The sequence below is a fragment of the Pterocles gutturalis genome, unplaced genomic scaffold, assembly GCF_000699245.1.
Source record: "Pterocles gutturalis isolate BGI_N339 unplaced genomic scaffold, ASM69924v1 scaffold20311, whole genome shotgun sequence".
Classification (NCBI taxonomy): domain Eukaryota; kingdom Metazoa; phylum Chordata; class Aves; order Pterocliformes; family Pteroclidae; genus Pterocles; species Pterocles gutturalis.
Genome location: NW_010105967.1, coordinates 13,753 through 38,295, shown reverse-complemented (window position 1 = coordinate 38,295; position 24,543 = coordinate 13,753). Strand labels below are relative to the sequence as shown.

The 24,543-nt window shown below is 45.3% G+C and overlaps 2 protein-coding genes across 2 annotated transcripts; both read right to left on the bottom strand.

Moving 5' to 3' along the window:
• Positions 1-1,958: 1,958 nt before the first annotated feature.
• On the bottom strand, positions 1,959-5,919 carry LOC104472057 (cytoglobin-1-like). Its single transcript, XM_010087597.1, has 3 exons — positions 5,822-5,919; positions 3,557-3,788; positions 1,959-2,372 (listed from the first exon to the last, which is right to left on the bottom strand). The coding sequence occupies exons 1-3, from the start codon at positions 5,914-5,916 to the stop codon at positions 2,244-2,246; spliced, it is 456 nt and encodes a 151-aa protein (XP_010085899.1). The 5' UTR covers positions 5,917-5,919; the 3' UTR covers positions 1,959-2,243.
• Positions 5,920-14,988: 9,069 nt separating this feature from the next.
• Positions 14,989-20,778, bottom strand: LOC104472056 (heat shock 70 kDa protein 12B-like). The gene is made up of 4 exons (XM_010087596.1): positions 20,497-20,778; positions 18,322-18,546; positions 17,807-17,978; positions 14,989-16,034 (listed from the first exon to the last, which is right to left on the bottom strand). Exons 1-4 carry the CDS (start codon positions 20,776-20,778, stop codon positions 14,989-14,991), a joined length of 1,725 nt encoding a protein of 574 aa, XP_010085898.1.
• Between the last annotated feature and the right edge of the window lie 3,765 nt (positions 20,779-24,543).

Here is a 24,543-nt window from a genome sequence, read left to right as displayed (position 1 = left end):
AAACCATAAATCTTGGTGGGAGGGCTTTGGTCCCATTCACTGAGGGTGTTCCACGGGAAATCTCTTCCTGGTACCTTTGGGTACGATGTTTCTTTTAGGTTTCTCTTCATGGGATCAAAGTTATCCCTAAGAATGCATACAGTATGTATAGTCACCACGTATTTACCGGTTCAGTAAGTAAAAAGCGTGTTTGGTTTGCCTCCCCAGTATATGAATGTTGCTGTTTTGTAGAAGCACAGTGAGGAACAAGGGAAGTCAGACAGGGTTGTGCAGTGAGGCTACCGGAAAACTGGGAATTCAGCTCAGGTATCCTCAATCTCAAGATGCCGTCTGATCTATGCTCTGTTGGGAAAGCTTCCTGCTGTCCTTTGAAATCTCAGATAAACAAACAAACAAACAAAAAAAAAGGCCATGTACTCCTAAACCACTCACATCACACAGATTTGTAAAATTTAATGTGCCCCCCCAGCCCTTTGTAAAGGAATTTAAACAACAACTCCCCTTTTATTTAAGCCTGAGTTTGGTTTGTTTCACACACTTTGTTTCTGCTATGCTTCTCTCTGTCACAGGAAACATAAGAGCCTTAAACCATCGGCCAGTGTTTTCAGGCCACTCTCAGCCCAGGGTGTCTGTGGCAATGACGAGGATGTCATTACAGCTAACCGTCGTCATGGCAAATAGTGTTCTAACATGCATTAAAGCAAGTAAATAAAAAAGGGAAAAACTATTTTAAGCTTTTCAGAGTGTTAACTACATGTACTCCCTCAAAGGGATTTGAGACTATAAATATTTTTTTATAAATCCTGGTTCTTTTCTTACAATAGTTGAGGGTGGTGTGCAATATGCTTCCCCGTCTCCCCGAGCTAAATAAAATGGTGAATCAGCTAAAGCAGCCTGCCCCATCCTCCCCTCCAGCAAGAGTTCATCTTCTGGACTTTGGGATTTCAGCATCCTTTGCCAGACAGATGGGATGGGTGAGGAAAATTACGCACTGAATGAAGGAGGATTTTGCAATTTTAGCTGTTTACAAAATTGTTGTTTCATGGTCAAGTGAAAAGCTTCCCACCACCAGCCAGCCTGATTACTGCAAGCGTGATCGGTGCCTGGGTGGGAGGTTGAGCTTGTTTTTGTAAGCCCCTCAGTACCACCAGTACCAGTGCATTGTCACCAGCTACCGCTCCCATGCGTCACAAGTGCCTTTTCTCTGCTACAAATGAGAGGACGCATCTGCTTTCTCTGTGTTTATTGCATTACACTGAAGCGAAACAGCACGTGGTTATTTGCAGTTACTAGCTGATGATTTCACCATGTCTAAGGAATACAAGGAAAAACAATTAAATAGTTTGGGACTCAGTTACCACTGAAGGGAGGCCCAGGCCATGCAACAGGACAGGACGAGGGCAGCGGTGTAGAAGTCCGACACTGAGCTGAGCCCGCCACGCCGCCCACTCAGTGGGACAGCAGCCTCCCTCAGCCGGGTGCGTTTTTGAGTAGCACAGGAGCTGGTGGGCTTCTGTACTATTGCCCTCTCCTGGGTATGTGGCCAGAGCAATTTGCTGGGAGTAGCACTGTGAAATCTATGTGCTGGAGACATTCATACCTGCCCAGAGGGAGCCGGTGGTGACCATCCACCATTGCCATCCCTTGTGCCCAAAGTTGCTCCAAGAAACCTCTGCCCAGGCTGGGCAACTCTGGTAGCTCACACAGGACGGGACTTTCTCTGTGTCTTTCTCAGACATTAGTTTTTTCTGTGCACCACTTCCCTCATTGTTCTAGTACAAACATGAAACAATGCCCTTGTGTCTTAAATTATGACCTCTACAAAGTCCCTGGAGATGCTTCAAAATGGCCTCCTGGAGAGGTGTTAGCTGAGATAAGGAGCTGCTGGTGCTTTTCTGGGCTGGTGCTTCTCAAAGGAGCAAGTCTTTCTCTCAGGATTAGAAGGTTAAAGTCATCATCTTAAAATATAGTCTTAAAGAACTGTGGCCAGAGGAACCCGCCTGGAGCACCAAAGCTGCAAAGCACATCAGGATTTGTTGGTTGGCTTTGATGTATCTGCAGGTTTCATTTAACTGTAGAAACTCAGTTTGCTAAGGAAATCATTGCATTAATATCTATAGTATATAAGCCTTTTTCTTGCCTTTTTTTTTTTTTTTATTTTATTCTTTCCACTGTGGCTGGGGGCCCGAAAGCAGCAAATCAGTGCTGGCGAGATGTTTGAAGAGCCTGGAGGTTGCACATCCTCACCAACCCGCCTCTTTGTAGACATTGTTCAGGTGAGTGCAGATTTCATTAGTCACCTTCTCAAAGGAAGCTTTGCAGTCTCCGCCAAATTTCTCTTCCATCAGTTGCAAGATAATGTCACAGATAATCTAAGCAAAGAGAAGGGAAGAAACAACCAGTATGAACTTTCCTCTACATTAGAGGCATAGGAACAAAATATATACTTTTATTTGGGATTCTTGGAGGGTGAAAAGGGATTACAACAACAATTCATCAGCATATAGCATGCAGAGCTTGCAATAAATCATGGAAAATTAGATGCATTATAGAATTCACCAGAAAATGCAGTCACTGCTGCTGGTTTTTTACCTATACTGTATCTAGTTGATGTTGACTGCACTCATCACTTGAGGTCGGCTGTACAGGACCTATTCACTTGGTCCATCTACTGCAAGCCTTCTCCTGGCAGTGGACTGTCCCAAATGTTTAGAGGCCACAAGGAGCCCTGTGTTGGACACCTATGGAAAACCTGGCTTGGAGGTAAGTTACTAATCTTTCCTGCTCGTTAGCTATCTAGTATTCTGTAGCATTGAGGGTTTGTATGTCTTTACAGTCACTAGGTAGGTGGTATGGATTTAAATGTCAGCTCCTTTTCTGTGCATCTTTACTCTGAAAAAGTCTTTTCAGGATCTCTCCAGGCAGAAATCCTCACTTATTCTCCCTCTTATTGAAAATTGGGCTTGCTGCTTTGGAAACCACTCTCCTGGTGGCTGAGTGACCTTTGCCAGAACATGCCTCTTTTTTGCATTTTGTCCTGTGTCAGGCAGACAAAATAGTTATAAATGCACTCTGCTAGTGACCTTAGGTGGACTTGAGCAAGCAAGTTATCTGTGGTTGTTTAGTGATGGCAATGCTGTTGCCATTGTTGCTCAATAACAGCTGGTTTAGTTGTCCTAGAAAAGCTCAGTTCCTGTTACTAGAGAGAAATAGACATCATGGACCTGAAGTCCAGTGTTAAGCTGCTTTTCTGTGTCTTGTTATTAAATGACAAGCATGTGGGAATCCTGTTTCACTGGGAAAACCCACTATAAGTCTTGGGCAGCTCCGCAGCTCCCACCTGAGCAGACCTGCCTGCGTCGCAGCTGCTGCTCAGCCGCCTTCTTCCCAACAGACACCAGATCTGCTATTTTCCACCATTGACTGTCTCAACTTCCACCATCCCCACTCCCTGAAGCATATACATATATATTTATATATACAAAGCCTGTTCTATTCTGCCCCTCCCATCCTCCCATCACAGTTACAGCCACTGGGAAGATGGCTGCTGGCTCACCCTAAAGTTTTTGGGGTCAACCTTCAGCTGGGTGGCATGTTTCTTGCCAAGTGGGTTCACTATCCCAAGAAAAGCCTCGGAGTTGTCCAGGTGTTGCACCATGTCGTTGATGGCAGTGAAAACCCTCTTGCCGTGGCCCCTGACCTGATCCGACTGTTTCATCTCTTCAGCAGAGTCCATGCCTTTGAAGTGTGAGAAGTAGGACTTGGTGTCTGGGTGCTCGGTAAACATCCTGTAGAGAAATGAGAGATGTCCTAGTTTGCGGACCAAGGCACTGATGCAAATACACCTTCATGTTCTAGGCTTTGTCTTATATATTTGTTGCCTTTTCCCTTCTCTTTATGAGAACTGACACCTATTTCCCCTGCATTTCTTGGTTCCCCTTTGCGCTTCCCATCTGTGCACAGCCCCTGTGACCATGGCAGCCTGTCCCCTCCCTCCCCTCTCCCTGAGGCACTTCTCTTTGCTTACTCTACCTTAAAACCTGCCTATCCTGAATTTATTCTGCTGCTTCTAAACTAAACCTTCCCTTAATGTTGGCTCAGTGCTAGGTGGAGATAAAATCCACAGAAAAGTGGAAACACATTCAGGCAAGGCACGTGTGACAGTGCGATATTCCCAAAGATGTTCTGGGCAGCAGACACTTCCACTGTGCTCTCAGTGGGTGTTTTAATGGAGAAACCTTACTATTGGTTTTTGTTATTTAACCCCTCCCTAGAGTTCATCCCAAAGCTTTCTTACTGCCTGTGGTGGATTGTTGTTTGAATATCAGGTAACACTCATTTCTTTGATTCAAAAGTAACACAATTCAATGGCACTTGTAAAACAGTTGTCTTTTATAATACATCAATTACAGTCATCTCAGTCAAGCTCTTAAAAAAGCAGTTTACTCTGTTGGGTAAACCAGTTATCCACCTGAAATAGCCATAGCAAAATCCAGATTGCATTTCACAGAGTTACAGAGCAGTTGAGGTTGAGGGCACCTCTGGAAACCATCTGGTCCAAACCCCCTGCTCAAGCAGGGTCACTGAGAGCCGGTTGCCCAGAACCGTGTCCAGACAGTTTTTGAGTATTTCCAAGGATGAAGACTCTACGGCCTTTCTGGACAACTTGTGTCAGTGCTTGGTCACCCTCACAGTAAAAAAGTGTTTCCTGATGTTCAGAGGGAACCCTCTCTCTTTCAGTTTGTGCCCATTGCATCTGGTCCTGTCACTGGGCACCGCTGAGAAGAGCCTGCCTTTGTCTTCTTTGCACCCTCCCTTCAGGTTTTTATACACATTGATAAGATCCTCCTGAGCCTTCTCTTCTGCAGGCTGGACAGTCCCAGCTCTCTCAGCCTGTCCTTATAGGAGAGATGCTCCAGTCTCTTCATCATCTTTTTGGCCCTTTGTTGGACGCTTTCCCCATGCATCCACGTGTCTCTTGTTGCGGGGAACCCATAACTTTCCTAAAGGCAGGGCTGGGTCTGTGGGACACGAAGGCAAAACCTTCTAGAGTAAATTACCACAGGGAGCCAAGACACTGGATGCTACTAACATTTTATAGCTGCATTTCTGACCCTAACTGTCCTCAGGTTGTGTAGACTACAGAAGGAAAGAGCAGTGCACAACACTTGTTGAGGCTGATCCAGGCACAAGATGGGATATACAAGAAAGCCAGAGGGAGCTGGAAAGGTACGATAACAAGAAATAGTATTTGGACTGATCAGTGCATATGGGGGTGATGTAAGTCCCAGCTGAGAAAGTGATATGTGAAAGGTGAATAGAAGAAAATTCTGTCTCATGGAAGTAGAGAGGAAAACAAAGTGAAAACTAAAAAAGGAAAGCCTACAGGAAGGGTACAATACTATTAAAGAAATTGGCTCTGGACTGGAAAGGCTGAAGGAGAATCTGAAGAGAAATATTGAGGACATGCAAGTTAAAAAAAGAATCATTAAAGGAGTTCAAAGGTAAAGGGGAAGAGGGAAACAGCCCATGTTTTGTTCCCATTCTCCTTCATACCACACTTTCTTTTCTTTGCCTTAAATGGGTAGAATGAATAAATTGTTTTCATCTCTTCTCCCTTTCCCACCCCTTTCCCCCTTTGCTTTCACTTTTATTTGCATGGATCTCTTGTCTCCCGTTTCCTCCCCAAGGTGGGGTAAACCACAGCAAAACAAAATGTTCCCAGCAAGGGCTGCGTGAAGCACATCAAGATGCGCTCCTAGGCGGTATCTCCATCCTGCTTGCTGTTCCTCTTTCAAGCCTCTAGGGTAGCAGACCTTACCTGACCAGCACAGTTGCCCCATTGTCCTCAGCATCCACATACATCTTCTCCCAGGCACCGCGGGCACTTTGCACCTCAGCTTCAGAGAACGACATGGTGGAGGAGACAGTTGCAACTAAGGGCGCAGCAGGAAGAAGGACAGGGAACTCCTGGCGGGGCAGTTCTGCTCCAGTTCTGTCCTTGGGGCTCTCTAAATACTGCCCCAGGGATTTAAGAGATCTTGAATAGACTCATTGTCTCCATTCCCTTGGGTCACATTTCTGCAGGTTTAGGGCTGCCTAATCGTGTTTAATCAGGAAATAAACCAACCACATGAGGAAGGAGGACTAGCACTCTTGCCATGGGGTCAGGTGCCAGAGCAAAGATCTTGCTGTCTGAGGAGGAAAGAAAAAACCCTCCTTTTTTTCAGTGGGGAAGAAAAAGATCGGCTCTCCTCCCCTCTCACCCCTGTCAAGGCCAGTGCTTGGCTTCTCTTTCCTTAGGGTGATCCTTGCCTGAGTGCTAATATTCCTGTTTTGTTCCTCACAGCACCGCTGTGCTGCAGGCACCCTGCCATCCCCTCTTCCCAGCACTTCTTGCTTCTCCAGTCCAAAGATCCCCTTTCCAGCTCCGGGAGCTGTCTCCAGTCCTGCTTTCATGGCACGGTCACTGCTTTCCCCACAGCCTTCTGGTTTAGCAGGGGCTCACCCTGTGCTGCTCCCAGACTTGGTACCAGGTGGGTGGGAGCCATCACCAGCGCAGAACGACACCGTTGTGGGGATGGTGATGGCACCATGGGCACAGCATGAGTGGCTGCAGTGCCCTAGCAAGCCATGTCATTTTAACATAGGAGATAAATGGTGCAGGACACCCAGGCTGGAAGCACAGGAATTTTGCTACCCTAACCATCCTGGCTTGCAGCTGGGATCTCTCTGCTGTCCCTAAACCCCACCTGTCTGGGAGGGAGAAAGAGATAAGGGGCACGAGAAGGGCCAGTATGGAGCTGCAGACAGCACATATGGGCCCGTTATTGTTATGATCGCTTGGAACTGGAGGCAAAAAAAAAAATCTTGGATTATCCACACGGCACCTGGGCTTAACCTTTGGCAGGAATGTTCTGGTTAAGTCCAGGGCGCGCACACAAAATGTGGGCTAAGGGGCTTGAGGAGCTGCTGCTGGACGCTGAGCGCAGACAAAACCTCCTATTGTTTGGGATGGTTTAGAGGAGGGAAGGAACAGATGCAAGGGAGAAATGTGTGGCACGGCGAGAAAACCAGCCCAATACCCTGGGGCAGAAGGAAAGAGGTGGCTGAAACTTCACAGAAACTGATCGTCTTGGTGGGAGTGCATCCAACCACTGCTGAGGAATGCCTCAAACGACTTTGCCAAAATGAATGCCCCCCTTCCCTCCCTTCTCCCTTTCCACCACAGCAAACAAAGAGTGGGTCTGATACCAAGCTGCACAGCCTCCTGTTTTCTCATCCCAAAATCCTCAGAAAAATGTCCCAGATTTCAGGAGACTCCCCCTGGGGAGGGGCTGGACACACACTCTGTGCTGCCAGGACTGCTGCCCCTTTGAAGGCAAACACCAGCCAGGGAAACGCCAGTCAGCCGAGCCCAGCCACCAGCACAGGGATGCAGAGGAAGGAGCAAGGACAGCACCATGGGGGCTGGTGGTTCCCAGGTCTTGAGGGAAAAAACCACCTGGGAGGAGCTTGGTGGGGAAAGCACAAAGTTTTTGTCCACGAGCAGAACTCACATCAGGTGTTTGTCATGGGTGGCCTGGGAGGGAGCGAGCTCCAGCAGAAAGAGCAGCACCAGCTTTAGCTAAAGGGAAAGGGGCTGGGGCAGGTCTGGAGCATGGAGGTAGAGCTGGTTTTTCTTCGGGATGTGTACAATTGCTCACTTGCAACTTCTCCTCTCTGTAGGTGTCATGTTCTCCTTGCAGATCCTTGCTGTGGACACTTCTTGGTGGGAGAAGCTGTCGTGCGGTGGTGAGCCTGGTGCTCTGGCCTGAGCTGTGGTAGCAATGCACATTGCTCAAGGATACGTCTTTCCTCTTAGCTTTCTTGGTCTTTTCCTCTTTATCTCCCTTGTTTGCCCTTTGTTTCCCTCCCCTTTGGTTTTTGTTTGTGGCAGTTCACAGGCAAACCTCAGCTTCCCTAGGTGACTTCTCCTCTACTCTCCCCAACCTCCTCTGGGATACTGCAGTACCAAAATGCTCATTCACTCAATATGTGATCAGATATAGTGTCATGGGCAAAAAAAATAGCCGTTTTGAGTTGGGAAATTTCAATCAAATTAATTTACTGCCAAGCAACAAACCAACCAACACTTAAACACCTCTTTTCTCCCTGTCATCAACTCCCACCCCTGTGCCGCAGGTTACACCCAGGCCCTTCTGTGAGACCGCAGGCAGTGCAGGATCTGGGGGGCCGTGTGGGGGTCCTTTTGCTCTCACTGTTCCTTCTGTCCTACTCAATGGCCTTGGCATGGGCTCCTGCACTGGTCACTGTCTCTTTGGGTGCACCTGTGTCCTCCCTCTTCCCCTGCTCGGGCACCTCTCTCCTGTCCCTACCCTGGCCACATCTCTTGTGTCTCCTCCTGCCCTGGCTTTGTCTCTCCTTTTTCAGCATTCACATCATTTCTTATACATGTTGCCACAGAAGCCCCATAAATTCATCTGGTTTGTCCAGTTTTGGGGTGCCATGGGTCAATGTTGTCTGTTGCTGGCACAGAGCAGTTCCTGACCTGATGCCCTCAAGCATGTCACCATGCTCTCTGTGACGCAATTTTCTGTTCTTTCCTTTCACCCTCCAGTGTTACTTTTACTGTTTTAGAAAATCTTCTGTTTTCCCCCTGTGCAATTTGCTGAGTCCCCCTTGTAAGATGAATGCAGTAATACCTCATAAAGGTTTGACGTCACTCATAGGGTTATACGCATCTGTACTACCACTTGGGTGGTCTCTAAAGATTGAAAGAAAAAAGCTCCAGAAGCCCTTTTTTTTTTTTTTTGGCCTCGAAATTGGTATTGCTGTGAAAAATTTGCAGTTTAATCATAAACTCGTCACATTTTTGCCAACACTCACCCCCCCACCCCAAGGAAAGAGGATGCGTGCTCTTGGTTTATTTCTTTTTTTTCTCCCATGGTTTGTTTTCTTTAATATCCCAAAGGAAGCAAAAGCTCTTAAATGTAATTTCTGCTGAATGGGGAAAAATATTTTCTAATGGGAGTGTTGGACAGCCCTGCAGAGACAGCCTTGGACACAGATTGGATGCTCCTCAGCAGGCAGGGTCAGGCGGGGGGGCAGAGGGCACGAGGAAATCCCGAGCAGGGAGTACAGCCGCCGTATTTCAGGCTGTGAGCAGTGGCGGCCAAGCTTTTCCTGGCTCTGTCCCCAGCCAGGGAAGCAGAGGATGTGCCTCCCACTGTGGTGCAGGGAAATGGCAGCGGTTCTGCAAAGTAGGATTTGTTTTCTTTCAGTTTCAGAGAAACCATGTGCTTTAGGCAGAAGGCAGCCAGCAAGCTCCGGTGGCAGAAACAGATGGTGTCTTCTTCCCACCCAGCCATTTAGGATCTGTCAGCAATGACTGCCTGCAGAGCTTGTTATTGCCTCGGTCACAGGCACTGTAAACTGCCCGTGTTTTCTTCTCCGTGAAAGTTCATGAGTTGTTATTTAAGTTTCATGTTTAATGTAAATAAACCAACCTATCACGCAATAGAGGCTAATCCCCAGCTCAGCAGAGACGCCTGTTGTAAAGGATGGCGGGAAAGGGCTCGGCAGCTGTAACTTTTACTTTCCCAACACCCCTCATGCTGTCAGACTGAGGTTAGAGCCCCCCATAGTGGGTTTTGCTGGGTTTCTTGGATGCTTAGCTTGAGATGCTGACACTCAGTGCTGCTCTTGCAGAGAGGACAAACACCTGCATCTGCTCCGTACTCAGTATGGAGGTTACCAACATTACCAGCTCATTAAAACAAGCAAAATTAGGAGCTGCAATGATGACTGTTGGTGTCAATGTCTGAATGCCAAAGCCCACACAGCACATGGATGGGAAAGGCGTGGAACAGACACACGCAGTTTTTCCAGCTGCCACCAAACTGCGCTTGTCTCTTCCATTCAGAGAGAGAAGTGGGCTGGGGGGAAGCTGTGCTGCACTTTGCATGGGTGAAAATGCGAAGTCCAAAGAGTAAGAAGAAAGCAGGCATGTTGTACCAAGGTCAGGGTTCTTTTACCCAGTGAGCAAAGCAGCTGATTCATGCACAGAGTTGAGATATTTGTTTATTGCGTGTCTGCGCAGGGGTGGGTGTTAGGTGGTAATTCCGCAAAGCTATCACACATATCCTCTGTACTATCAAGTTTATACACAGTTTTACAATCAGGAAGATATTTGTGTTAACACATCGTCGGTTACAATACATTGCATAGCGTAAGCCCTATTGCACATGCTTAGCTCTAGGGGAGAGGAGACTCCTGAGTCCTGCTCATAGGGAGTGATTTTTAACATTATAATTGTATTAAAATGAGGATAGGTTACTTTTGGGCAGCTTGTTTCAGTAACTGGTGAATCAGCAGTCTTTCCCTTATCTTAGTTTCACAATGTTGGTTCTTCAGGGTCACTGTACTCTTTACCAGTTCCTTTATCAGTTCCTGGCCTTGTTTTGCAATCCTCCTTCAGTCGTTTACCAGCAAATCCCCACCCCTTTGAGACTTCTGGTTATATCTTTTGATATTTCCCATTAGTCTTATTAATTTTTTCTCATAGTTCAATATTAGTAATCTGTAACAGTCTACTAATTTCTTTTTTGTCATCATTACCTTTTGTGAGTCCTGAGTCAAGGACCTAACCATCAAATTATCTACACATCCAAGAATCATACAAAATATTACAATCAATAAGATAAACATAATTAAACTCTGTAATAAATCTTGCAACCACCCAGTCACAGAAAATCCTAAACTACAAAGAATCTTATTTAACCAGCCACTTTCCATACTGTTCTGTAAATCACGGCTTGTCTTGGACACTTGTTTCATTTGATCTGGCTGTTTATTTAGGCTTTCCAGCATGCTAGAGATGTGTATGCAACAACTATCAGTTTTAAGATCTAAAAAATACACATACTCCATGTTCACAAGTAAAAGCAGATCTAGTGCTAGCCGATTCTGTAGTGCCATTTTTGAGTTGGCCTGTAATTGGAAATTGAGCTCCTCCACACCCGATGGCATTTGCTAGTGCTTCCATTTGTAAAGTCAGATGATGCCGTACAAATCGATTCTCAAGGGTTGCAATCTGGTGCATAAAGACTGATTCTAATACACAGGTAACAATAGTTCCAGTACTAGGATGTTGCCAAGATTCTGGGTTTATTTCCCATTTTGTCCTTCCCCGCAGACTGGACCCCAAAGGCAATTTTCTCCAAAGGGGACATAAGGTAAGCAATCCTAATGTCCAGTATTGATTCTGACCTGCGACTGGGTGATGAGTCATCCCCTTACCCTCACTACTAATCCACACTGTGTGTCCTAAAGCTAGAATCCCTATTTGAGTACAACTTATGTCTCACCAGCTATTATTATTTGTGAAATGTGAACAGGTATCATTTAAAGGAGTAGTATACTTTCAGCATATGCATCCTAATCTTAAAGCCTGGGCAACTGGGGATATTCTTTGTATTTCTGGGTCTGAGATACTGCAATTATATACCTTAGGACAATTCCATTTCTCTTTTTGATGTTTCGAGGTGGTTCAGGAATTGTTAAGATGAGGATCTACTAATATTACCTGTAAAGGGTCCGCAGGACTTGCTTCGTTTCCATCCCATGTGATACACCATTTTGCTGTTGAGGATATTCCCAATCTCCTGTTTGTGGGGTCTCACAAATTATGGGTATCTGACAGCCCTATGGAGTATTAATGCACTGGTCTCCTAAAGGGCTGCATATTATTTCTTGTGCCCCTGGCGTCTGAGGCTTGGTCATATTGCAATTGCTAATGGTGCCATTTTTTTATTGCCACTTTAGGGTGTATTTCCTTTCTTTGTTATATTACAGTATTGTTAACGACGTTTTTCCACGTATTTTCCCTCATGGATGTTAAGCTGAATGTCAATACCCTCCATGGCACAGGTGATTCTGCAGATTTCGGAGTAAGCAAACAAGCTGTGATTTGAGTCACATTGTGAATTATTCTGAAGTGTTGTATGAGCTGTAAAATTAAGTTTGCATTAATCATTGGTAAACAAAACAAAACCAACAGCATTTTCTGCCTTTCAGCTGTTTTTGGCCAAACCTATTTCTCTGTATATAAAGAGTACTACTATGGGCAAAAGTATAAATGTCACACAGAAAAAACAATAATCCTTGGGGACATTCTAGTTCGGTATAGGGGGGTCCAGAGTTCCAGGTACAATTTATTAATTCTTACAGATAGTTAAAAAGAACTTTTAACCAGTCTTAGCTTCAATGGTCCTGTAGAAGTTGGTGTCCACAATTCATCAGAGGGGGCTTTCTTCACATGGATGTAGTGAATCCAGGAGTTAATTCCTCTTACTTTCACTGTGGTATATGTAGTCAGGGGGACTAAATGTGGTCCTCTCCACCTTCCCTTTAATGGTTCATCTTTCCAGGTCCGGATATAGACCAAATCTCCAGACTCAAAATCGGGTACCAGTGTAGCCAGAGGAAGTGGAGTTCATTAGTTAAGGTATCTGTGTAAAGAAAACAAAACTCGAGAAAGAGGCAGCAAATAATCCTTCAACATTCCCTCTCCCTTAATGTGCATCTGGTCAATTATATTCCCTATAGCATTAATTTGGTATGGTTTCCAATATAATACCTCAAAGGGACTTACTCCTTCCCTTACTCAAGGAGTAATTCTGACCCTCATCAAGGCAATTGGTAGGATATCTGCCCATTTGAGTTGAGTTTCTTGACACAGCTTTCAAATCTGTCTTTTAAGGGTTGTGATTCATTCTTTCTATCTTTCCACTACACTGTGGCCTCCAAGGGGTATGTAGATCCCATTTAAATTGGAGAAATTTTGACATTCCCTGGACTAATTCTGAAATAAAATGAGAACCATTGTCAGAGGATAAGCCCGCAGGGATTCCAAACATGGGAATTATTTCTTTCAGCAAAACCTAAGTGACTTCCCTCGCCCAATTGTTGCAACAAGGGGAAGCTTCAGGCCACCTGGAGAATGTATCTACCAAAACATGTAGGTGTTTTTGTATTGCCCACACTCTGGTAACTCAGAGAAATCTATTTGCCAGTACTCCCTGCGGGCTATTCCTTTTCTTACTTCACCCACCAGCGGCTTTCTTTGGAACTTTGGGTTATTTGCACAGCAGATCTGACACCTTCTCCCTATCAGGTCCACACTTGATTGCATTTTTGGCCCTGTAGCATATCTCTTGACACTACTTATCATAACATCAGTCCCCATGTGAGATTCTTCGTGCAGTTTTTTAAGGAGAACTTCCATCATCTTGCCTGTAGCAAGAACTTCTTGGTTCAGAGTGATCCACCATCCTTCTGTATTCTTTGTACACTTCAGTTTCTCTACTAAATGACCCTCTTTTTCTGAATACCAAGGGGGTTTAATATCAAACATTCTATTAGGTCTCAAGGCTCCAATTATCTCTTTATGTAAGGCAGCCCTTTTTTGCATCTAAGTCAGGCCTTCTGTTTCCTTGAATTACTTATCTTTGTTCTTTTTGGTGTGCTCTGCAGTAGATAACTTCTTCTTCTTTTGTCTCTAGTATGGCCTGAAGTAGTTTTAAAATATTTTGCCCATACTTTATACCACTCCCCTGGGAGTTTAATAACCCATGTTTCTTCCAGATGGGTCCATGAGCAAGTACAACTCCAAAAGCATAATTAGACAGTGTAAATATTAACTCTTTGTCCTCTTCCAATTTGAAGAGCTCTTGTAAGAGCGATAATTTCTGCTTTCTGTGCTAAGGTATTTTAGGTAAGAGTTTAGCTTCTGTTTCCTCCCAGAGGGTCACCACTGCATACCTGCTTTTCTTTCTCCATTCTGTACGAAGCTGCTGCCATCTGTATGTAGCTCAACATCCACATTTTTCAGTGGCTCATCTTTTAAGTCCAGTCTGCTGGCATAAACTTGTTTAATATTTGCCAGACAGTCATGTTGTAAAGGTTCTTGCTCCGCTACAGGCAGCAAGGTAGCAGGGTTCAGGGTAGATACCACATTTAAGGTCACATCTTCTTGGTCTACAAGCATAGCCTGGTACTTTGACAATTGTCTTGGGAAAATCCAGTGATCCTTTGTGGTTTAAGACAGCTATTACCATGTGCGGAACCAACACAGTTATAGGTTGTCCCAAAGTGACCTTCTGGGCTTCCTGAATTAACAAGGCAGTGGTTGTTACAGCTCACAGACAAGCAGGCCATCTTTTGCTCACCTAGCTACTTTGAAAAGTAGGCCACTGGTCTCTTCCAGCTTCCAAGCATTTGGGTCATTACCCCAGAGGCTACCTGTTGTCTCTCATGTACTTAGAGTTGGAAGGGTTTAGTCATATCCAGGAGGACTAAGGCTGGGACTTCCATTAATTTCTTTATTATTTTGTTGAAACTGCTTCGGCATCCAGGCGTCCATTCTAACAGATCTCCCGGGCCTTTGACTGTGGCAGGAGTACTCAGTTTCTTGGGACCTAGCCACCCAGAATGGCCCTCACATAGTTCACAGAGAAGTACCATCCGATACGATAGAAATGTACATAGGTTTCTGTTGTGAATACGTTTATTGCATGCATGAGATTTTAAATGTGAAAACAAAGGCGATGGATTCAAAACAGTTCATGTTTTGTACATCATAAGGCATAGTATATATACATATTAATCCTCTGAATGCTGCTTTAATGATTTACAGGATTAAGTACATGGCTAGCAGTGATTCTAACCCAGTCATTACCACTAATAAAGATACCAGTGCTGAGTTTTCATGCAGTGTATCCAGCTAACCAAGTATTTGCACTGGGACAGCCCTTTAATTTTACACAGTGTCCACCAGAGATCTTCTGAAGAAAACTCAAATCCATTGCATGTCACCCCTGGATACTTCATGGTCCATTTTCCTTTTCTATTGTAGTAGTTATTGCCTTCCATTAAGGCCATGCTCTCCCATGAGTTATTGTTCCTGCTGCTCGATGTACCAAGTATTTACACAGCTAAAAAATTTATTACAACTGCCCGACTTTGTTTGGAAGTAACGTCAGTACATGTGGCTTTAAATTCAGTGAGCCCAAATTTAATATCCAGCTTCAGTTCACGTTTCCTCCCCAGCTTTGTGTCTGGCATTGGCACTATACAGGAGCCAAGAAATTCCACCCCTTCCTCATCTACATACTTAGCATCCTGCTTTTCTGTACAATGGAAAGAAAAGCATGCCTCTTTCTGATCTAGTTCTGTTGGATGGAAATTATAGCGGGAAACTTCATTTATATTCACTGACTCGTCAATTCCCACCAATTTCTTGAAGAGATCTGTGCAATAAGTATAGCCATCAGCTTTTGAGACCCTTTTTTTACAGCAGTCATGGATAGCAGCATCAAATTTCTGACTTACTGCTATACCATATGTCCGAGCACTGACTCTTGAGGCAACAATGTGTGGATTGACTCCAAATAAAACAGCCCCTTTTGCAATGGCCACTTGGGCCTCCACTGGACAAAGTATATGATACTTCTTGCTAAAGACCTGACTGATCGCATCTCTCAGGATGATGCTAGACGCAAAGCCTCCCACAAGCAAAATGTACCGGACCTTGGCCATCTCAGGCTTGTCAAGAATTTCTCTCAAAGTACAAATTATATTTTCAATACTGTAGTCAAAAAAGCTCTTCATTTTCTCATATGTAATCATGATCATCCCATCATGCCACACAGCTCCTTTTGCTTTACTGAAGAAGTGGGAGATGTCCTTCTTGCCCTCTGCCATTCTGGTCAAGTTGTAGTAGCAACGTATGTAGACCTCCTCCCTGCTAGAAGAGCATTTCTGTAGACCAAAGTTGTACATCATCTGTTGTAATTCAGTCGGGTGGCTCTTTACATATTCATCCCATATGCCATCATCGAATATTTCCTTGAGGAAAGCAGTGAAGTTTTCATCCACTCTGTTGCCTCCCCATCCACCTCCAGTTGCTTTGTGTAACTCCTTCAGGTAATGTTTTTCTTGGATCTCGTGTACCGTGATGTCTATTGTGCCACCTACATAAACACACACAAACAAAAATGAAGTTAGCTGGGGTTTTTTAGGTGCAGGAGGTCTTTATTTTCCACTGAATATATTCTCACCCTCCGAATTCCTGGTTCACAAGTGTGCATTTCTGCTGCCTTCTTTTCTCATCCTCACTCCTCTCCTATTGCCTGCACACCTCTAGATTTCCTAAATTTACACCCTTCCGTTTACAAGCCTGGTCTCTCAAAGCTCCTACAGAATTGCTGATGTGAGCTGGATGCTCTGACTTGCTCTTTGCACAAGCCAGTCTTCTTTCTAATCACAGAAGGAGACTGGCCTCCTCACATAAATAGTTGACTCTTGCCTTTTGATAAGGAGGCTCTGAGTTAATATGAGCAGCGGTGATGAGACTCTCAGAAACTTGTGGTCCTCTTGGTGCCTTTTCATAGAATCATAGAACATCTTGGGTTGGAAGGGACCTTAAAGATTGTCTAGTTCCAATCCCCCTGCCCTGGGCAGGGACACCTTCCACTAGACCAGGCTGCTCAAAGTCCCATCCAACGTGGTGTTTTCAGTATTTGTTCACAATCACCACACAGCTCTTGGCAGGAAATTAATGTTACACAGAAAAAACTCTCATAGGAAACTAGAGAAATTACTAAGAAGTGCTCCATCAAATATTTTTAATTATTTGCTCTACAGAGCCTACTAGTTAATCTCTTTGGTCAGTTCACTGGGCACTACACTTGTTCCTAGAGAGGGGGCTGTGAGCTCAGCCTATACACCAGCACGTGGGTGCATGTCAGTGGCTGATACTGGGACACGATGCAGACCTATCTGTCTTTTCCTCCCATTTTTCTGCCTGCCCATGGATCTCATTAAGTGAGAAATGAAAATAAAAACCACACAACAAGCACAGCAGTGAAGTTCAAGCTCTGGGACTGCACTGCAGTCCTTTGGGGCCCACTGTGTCAGAAACTGAAAAATAGCCTGTTGTGGGTTCAGCTGAGACAGAGTTAACTTTCTTCATAGCAGCTAGCAAGAGGCTGTGTTTTGGATTTGTGCTCAGAAGAAAGCTGACAACAGTGATGTAGTTGTTGCCAGGACAGTCAAGGTCATTTCACCTTCTCTGCTGGGCCAGTGTCTGCAGGTGCAGGAGTAGCTGGGAGGGAGCACAGCCCCAGTTACTAGCCCAGGATTTGATCTTGGGTTTGGGACTGAGACCCAAAGTGGCCAATAGTCTATTCCATAACATACACATCATGCCCAGTATATAGGTGAGGGTCCTCCAGAAGCTCATCCCTTTTTGTTCCAGATCCCTTTTGCTTCAGGTCAGCTCTCTTTCTGGGTCAACTCTCTTTCCAGGTCAGCTCTTTCGGGGTGGTCCCTCTCCCAGGGCCATCTCCCTCCCTTGGTCTGCTCTTGGTCTGGGACACTTGGACTGTTATCTCCATTCCAGGAGTGCAGTTTCAGGACTCTCCCTGCTCCAGGATCGTTAGCCAGGAATGGACTGAGCCTTGGTTGTCAGATGGTGAGCAGTACCACTCTGTATCACTCGTTTGTATATTTGTATATATTATTATTTTCAATATTATTGTAGTTTAGTTATAAAATTGTTCTTATCTCAACCCACGAGTCTTTTTTTCCCTTTACCCCTTTAATTCTCTCCCCCATCCCCAGGAGGGGTGGGGAGTGAGAGAGCAGTTCGTGTGGTGTTGGCTCTCAGCCAAGGGTAAACCCATCACACAGCCATGTTCCACACGCAGCAAAGATGGTACCTGTTAAACAGGGAAAAATTTACCTCCACAGTCAACAACAACGTACTGGATCCCAGGGGAGTCTTCAAACTTCTTCTTGTCACTGCTGTCTGACATAAACCCTTCCACTGGAAGTTGTTTGCACCAGAGTGATGCAGCCTCCGGCTCCAGGGCAATAATCAGCTTCTCAGAAATCATGTCAGAGATTAGTTCTGCCTAAAATCACGAGAGAGGTGTCAGTTCAAAGAAAGGTGGTGAGATCACTGCTGCACAAACGCCACCTGTTCTCACCCCAGGAGCCCGTGCTGGAGTGGTGGTTCTTGCACTGCTGATGTCTGTGGGGCTCATTTCCACATGGCGGTGAGGGGAAAGGGCAGAAGAGTTGTTACTGCCAGTTTGGGACATTATCTCCCCTGCTGCCCCCAACATGGGAGATTTCTCTCCATGATAGACCAAAATTTGAAACACAGCTTGTTTAAATATCGAGGAGTTCCTCTGCCTTGATGGGTAAAGAATCTCCAAAGATAATTTGAGGAAGTGGGATAACCCCTGCTCTTACCTCTTTGGCCGCCAGCCGCATGAACTGCCTGGCAGCAGCGGTCCATATGGCCGGGACCGTAATGACCCAGGTGATCTCCTCCTGGTCACAGACAGTTTGGAAAGAGGCCTCTTGGATGGTGTTCAGGGCATGTTCCTTCAAATAGCGCAGGCTTTCAGAAAAGACCTTCAGGGCAGGAAGCGTCTTTCCATTGCTGGCTTTCAGCTCCATGCCAGATGTGACTTTCTACAAAAAAATGTCTCAGAGTCACATTTTGCAGTCTCAGTACAAGACCTGTCCCCTCCACACTGAGCACTGCACAACATGTGGAACAGAAGATCCTCCTGAATAGCCAGTGGGGAGAATTGTACTTTCTATGTGACACCACCACACGTTTCCCAGGTGCATGTATAGAGACTTCAGAGTTCTCTGGTTGCACATATACTTCTGTGTATGGCATTAACAAAATATATGCTGGACAAACATGTAGACAAATAACCCTCTGGTCTGACACAGTTTCTCTAGAATGGGTCCTCTTGGCTTATGTGTCCCCCTGGGTGTATCTGAACCTTGAGGCTGCTCTGACACTTTTTTAGTCTCTCCCAGGAGACCAAAACTCCCTCCGTCAGTCCCTGTTTGCCTGCTCTGTCTAGAAAAAGTGGGAATTGTTGCCTGTATCCAAAGAAGTTTCAGGAGCCAGCCTTCACTGCACGTGCTTTTCTTTGTTTTTCTTCAGCAGCCACCAAAGATGGCCCTAAATCACAAGGATTAGCAAATGGATAATCAGCTCCAGTACACTGGGATCCTTTACAGCTAATGGAAAAAAACAGGCAGCTCCAGGTGCTGCCCAGCTCAGACAACACACAACCAGGTGAGGTGCCATAAATCCTGTTCTGCAGGTGCAGTCACTGCCGAGAAGGGAATCGACATTCATTCTTACTTGCAATGTCATTTCCTGTCACTGTTCCTGGCTCAGTTAGGAGGGGACGATATAAGGAAGCTGTTATGACATATCATCTGTGCACGATTTCTGTGGAAATTGGGAAATAACTAGTTATGTGTCTGGGAGACGATGTCCCCCCTTCTCATTGCTGAGTCCTTCTAATGGTTGCCCAGAGAGGTTGTGGAATCTTCATCCTTGGACATATTAAAAAGCTGGCCAGACAATAGTCCTGAGCAGCCAGCTCTAGGTGGCCCTGCTTGAGCAGGGGTTTTGGAGCAGATGACGTCCAGAGATCCCTTCCAACCTCAACGGTTCCGTGATTCTGTAATGAAACTTCCTTTAACCTTTCTCCTTGGGTACAGAGAAATGTGGCTGAAGTAAAACCTCTCCTCAGTCCCCTCCAAAAGTGAGCGAGAACCCACTACTCCACAGGTGACACCATGGCAGACCACAACATTCCCAGCTTTCCTAGGGAGGGAAGTCTTCACAGAGGCCTCCCACCCACCGCCACATCCAGTTCCGCACTCATAGCTTAGCACTGGGGGATGCCAAAGAGCAGACATGGGACTTTGTCTGGGGCTGGCCCTGTGCTCCGGGTTATCCCATCTTTGGGACGCCCTGTGGGACCCTGGAGCACAGACAAGGAGACCCTAAGGTAGCCTGATTTTGTCTGAACAAACACAGAAAAGGTGTGAACAGTTCTGAACTGGTACTGAGCCTTCAGAAATAAATGATAGCTACTACACGCTTGAAGGACAGATAGCCATCCTTAAGTCAGCTTCAGCACACCATTTCAGGGGAGGGACACACAAGCTAGGGGAGGTATATAACACAGGAAGAGCCCTTATGGTGATCCCAAGGTCGCCTACCTCGTTCAAATTACAAGAAACTCCGCTTGTTCCCTGTCGAGGGCTGAGGCAGAGAGCCCCAGAGGGAGACTGCTTTCTCTGCCAAGCTCTGGAGCAGGGCAGCTTTTCGTTAAGAACAAGTATTTGGTTTCACCGAGGTGTGCGGTCAGGTTTTATTGTCTTTAAACAATGAACAGCATCATAAAGGAAGAACCTTTAAAGCCTTTGGCTAACTAAGAAAATAAATAATTTCTTCTTCAGTTCATCAAAATGCCCTTTGATTTCTGTTCATTCATCCTCATCAGCTAGATTTTCTCAGCCCTCTTGACCAATTCCTCTAACCCCCACTCCTCAAGTAAATGAATAGCTCTGGGTCCCATTAGCAGTAGTAACCATTCCACCTACTGTGCTGTACAGCTCCATCTTGAAGTTCTGGAAGAAGTACCAGTTGTCAGCTTCGCTGGAGGGCAAGCTCTTGTACTTCATCACAGCATCGTAGCCAAACTTCCTGAACTCCTGATTCTGGTTGAACAAGATGCACGTGGGCGTCTTCGGGGTCTTGAGCCCGTGCTCTGTCCCCCAGTACACCTGCCGGATTTGGTCTGTACCTGAAGCAAGGGAAAAACAGTACCCGCTGTAGGACGTGCCAAAATCTATAGCAACAACAAAGACTGACTCGCTGGCCATGGCCGATGGCAGTGCAGAGGGGCGCAGCTCGGAGAGCTACAGAGGAGTGAACAGATGGGACTGGGATGAAACTGAAACTGCTCTGGCTGATATTGCTGGGTAAAGTCCCCCCCTCTCCGCCTTTATTGGCTGGAGAGAGATATGATACTAGATACTGTGCAAAGAAACAGTGCCTTTTCCTGTAAAAAGGAAGGGCTTGTTCATGTTATTTGTAGCAGAAAAGTCCCTTTGTGAAAGCAAGAAGGTGCCTGACGCTTTGCAGTAGCTTCCTGTACTCCGAGCAGCACGGTCCCTCGTGCTGGCACTCACTTCAGCAAACATTTTCTGCTGCTTCAAACGCATGGATTCAACCAAGTTCTCTTCCTACACCAGAACGGGGGTGTATGAAGGACTGTGTAAGGGCGCTGATCCAAGAGAGGTGACTGCAGAAGGCAGCAGGTATGTTGCACAGGGGGTGTCTGTGGCTAAACTTACCAAGTTCAACCATAGTAGGTCTGAATATTTCTACAAAGTCCCTTGGGGGGTTGCAGCAAGGGATGACAAACATTTTCTGACTGTAAAATATTTCAGTAAAAGCTCCATTTTCTACTTACTGTCTTTCCTATCCACCACAGGGAGGGTTTATTTCCTCAAATTCAGTTCCAAAGGGTGAGGGAGATCTTAAATGGGTGTAACAGGAAGAGAAATTGGAAGTAATGGTATAAATAGTGTAAGAGATCCTGGACTTTGGGGACTTGGTCTCTGAGCTCATCGGTTTTGCAGGGAAAGGCTGACTTAAATGCAGATTTTATACTGGATTGTTGAGCTTATTGAAAAAAAAAAAAGAAGTGTCCTCAGTGAAAGAAGTGAAAGATGAAAGGAAGCGGTTTAAAGGAATCCATCCAAGCAAACAAAACCAAAATCTGTTTCAGTGGGAGAGGACAGGGGTGGTGCTGGAAGAGAGGGGCAGGACAGCCCCTTGCAGCAGCTGTGCAGGATTGGATCACCATAAACTGATAGTACAGCCTCATACTTAGGCTTTCTCTGATGTTGCCTTGCTGCAAGAAGGAGCTTGCTGTCTGCTCCATCTGTGTTGGAGCTGCAGGAGCACCTCAGCCTGGGATCACCTCTGCAATAATAGTTGATGTTTGGGATCCTCATTAGCAAATAGGACACAGAGCAGTTGTAGAAATGAAAATTGACTTGAGAACATATAGCTTTGTTCTTCTCTGTTAAAAAACCCCACACCTGTATGTTTATTTCAGCCAAAGCCATCTGCATTTGCTGTTCCCCATACTCGGCAGGTCTGGGGTGAGTTTGTTTTTCAGGAGTTGTCCTTGTACCCTGCCCACTTTGTCCAGCCCTCATGATTGCTCAAATTCTCCATCTATTTTCTGCAAACCCTGGCCTGCATGGTCCTCTGACCTGTGCCAGGAATCATCTGTGAGAGTGACAGATCACTCGTGCCCAAACCATGTCCAGGTGTGTGCTGAGACATCATGTGCCCTGGAGCCTGTATCCTGGCTCTGATCTATTCACTAGTGTGGATGTAGCCATGAAGCCTTTGCTCAGAGGGCTGTCTTTTATAAGGTACCTGTTTAGATTATGTGATTTTTTTTTTCCCCCTTCATTTTAAGAATTTCTTTTTTTTTTTTTTTCCTCAGATTTGTCAGTTCGTGGCAACCCTCAGCCTGTGGAGACAAGACTTCAGAGCTGGAGGCAATATGTCATAATCTGAGAGAAAGGCTGGAGAAGGTGGAAAGTGAAATAAGGTGAGTCTGGTGAGCAGAAATTACAGTGTTTAGCATGGCCCCTGCTGATCAATTGTAGCTGTAGGGTGCACAGATTACAAATAAGCCAGACACAAGGAGGGCTCTGAGTTAGCACCAACTTTTGTCAAGGCAGTACTGGGAACTGTCACAGTCCACTAAAGACTCGTGATGGTTCTTTGCTGAGATCTCTAAGTGCAAAATTAAGGCGACCACACCAAAAGGGGTTAGCTTCAGTCAAACAGTAAAAACTTTATTATTTTGTGTCCGTAAGCAACATGCGATAGATAAAAGGAGTGAAAAGTAAAGTAAAGAGAGGAAAAGAGGAATATAGCTACTACTGCAGGTCCAAGGCGTCCCCCAGGCCTGGAGCCAGCAGCTTCCCACTGGTCCTAACGATCGTTGTTGATCCTTGGTGGGGAAGGCTTAAACTTTAGATTGCTAGGGGATGACCTTTTATATTAAGTTACACACCTTGCTCCTCCTCTACCTCAGGAATCCCCACCTCTCCCCAGGAACTCATTTTCCTATCTCCACCTCTGCCAGGTAGCACCCTTGCGCATACCCAGAGAGGAGTGCCTGGGGAGTGCTCTACCTTGGAGGAGGGTAGCCTTCGGGATGGAGGTGTGTTTTGGTATTATAATGACATTATAATGAGCAAAGTTCACCTCAGGGTAAAGATTTGGTCACAGTGCTTGGCACGGTGTCTGCCATCTTTCTGGTTGGATAGCCGTGACACCCGCAGCTTATTGTTCCCGTCCTTACAGAGGTACGGATAGTCTTGGACAGGGCAGGGCTGTGGAATGAGACCGTTTCACTCCATCCCCCATCAATCTGTTCTGTACCAGGACCAGGGAGCATTGCTGGGGAAACGAGTTCTTTGCATGCCAGCTGCGCCTTTATCCCAGAAAGTGGCAATTGTGTTTTACTCTACCCTAGAGATTTTCTTATGATATTAGATTGCTACAACAGGGCTGCTGAGACACGGGTCTTGCTCCCAGGATGCATCAAATCCATAAGAAGGGACGCTGTAGTCTAACTGGGGGTGTCACGTCCTTGATGACAAGGTTGAGACAATCTGATTTTCTAACCAACTCTTACACCACCCCATGGCTCAACATTGTCGTCAGGATGTCACGGTGGTAGGCTAATCCTCAAAGAGAGGTGGAGAAAAGAGAGAGAAAGAGAATAATAACAATATTAATCACTAAACAAAATATTAATCTGAAATTATATACAAAAATCTTCTTACTTTATCCTTACATCAACAGATTTAGGAATGTCTATGTAGGACGAAATATTGAGCAGATTATGTTTATCAAGCACAGATGTCAAATGTGCTACCTGATTCAACATTTTCCATGTTTTTACATACCCTATTGCTAAGAAAATTAAGCTCTTTAGGATCAATATCAAAAGAACAACAATGGTACGACACAACTTGTTTAAAGTGCCCGTAGCAGTGGGTGAACATCCAAAAAGAGTGTTCCACCATTGATGTTCCCCATCTTTCTTCACCTGTTCCAGGATGTCATGTATTTCTTCAACATCGTGATGAACAGTAACCAGAGTCTTTTGTCCATTTTCTGGGGCTTGCTTCAGCAATCATTTTAAGTCCTCATGATGTAACAGTTTTTTCACTAGGGTCAAGTTCATCCCAGTAGGAGTAGGCAGCAGGTTGTCAATCAGTGTGTAATTAGACTTCAATAATTGATAAGATGTGACAGGATACCTACTCAGCTCCTATGATATTCATAAAATCACAGATACAGAGGTTAGAACTATTATTTCTTTGGCAACATTATCTACTAAAATAGAGTTGCAGGAAGTTCTCAAATACCCACATCCATTGCCTATGTACACAAGTACTGTTTCAGGGTTCTTGTCAGGATGTATCTCAAAATGACAAACATTCTGTTCAGTGCCAAGACAAATGACTTTAGCTCTGATGGTGTTACTTTCACAAATTAATTCTTGTTGTTCTCGCACAATGCATGCATCAACATCAATGCTTTGT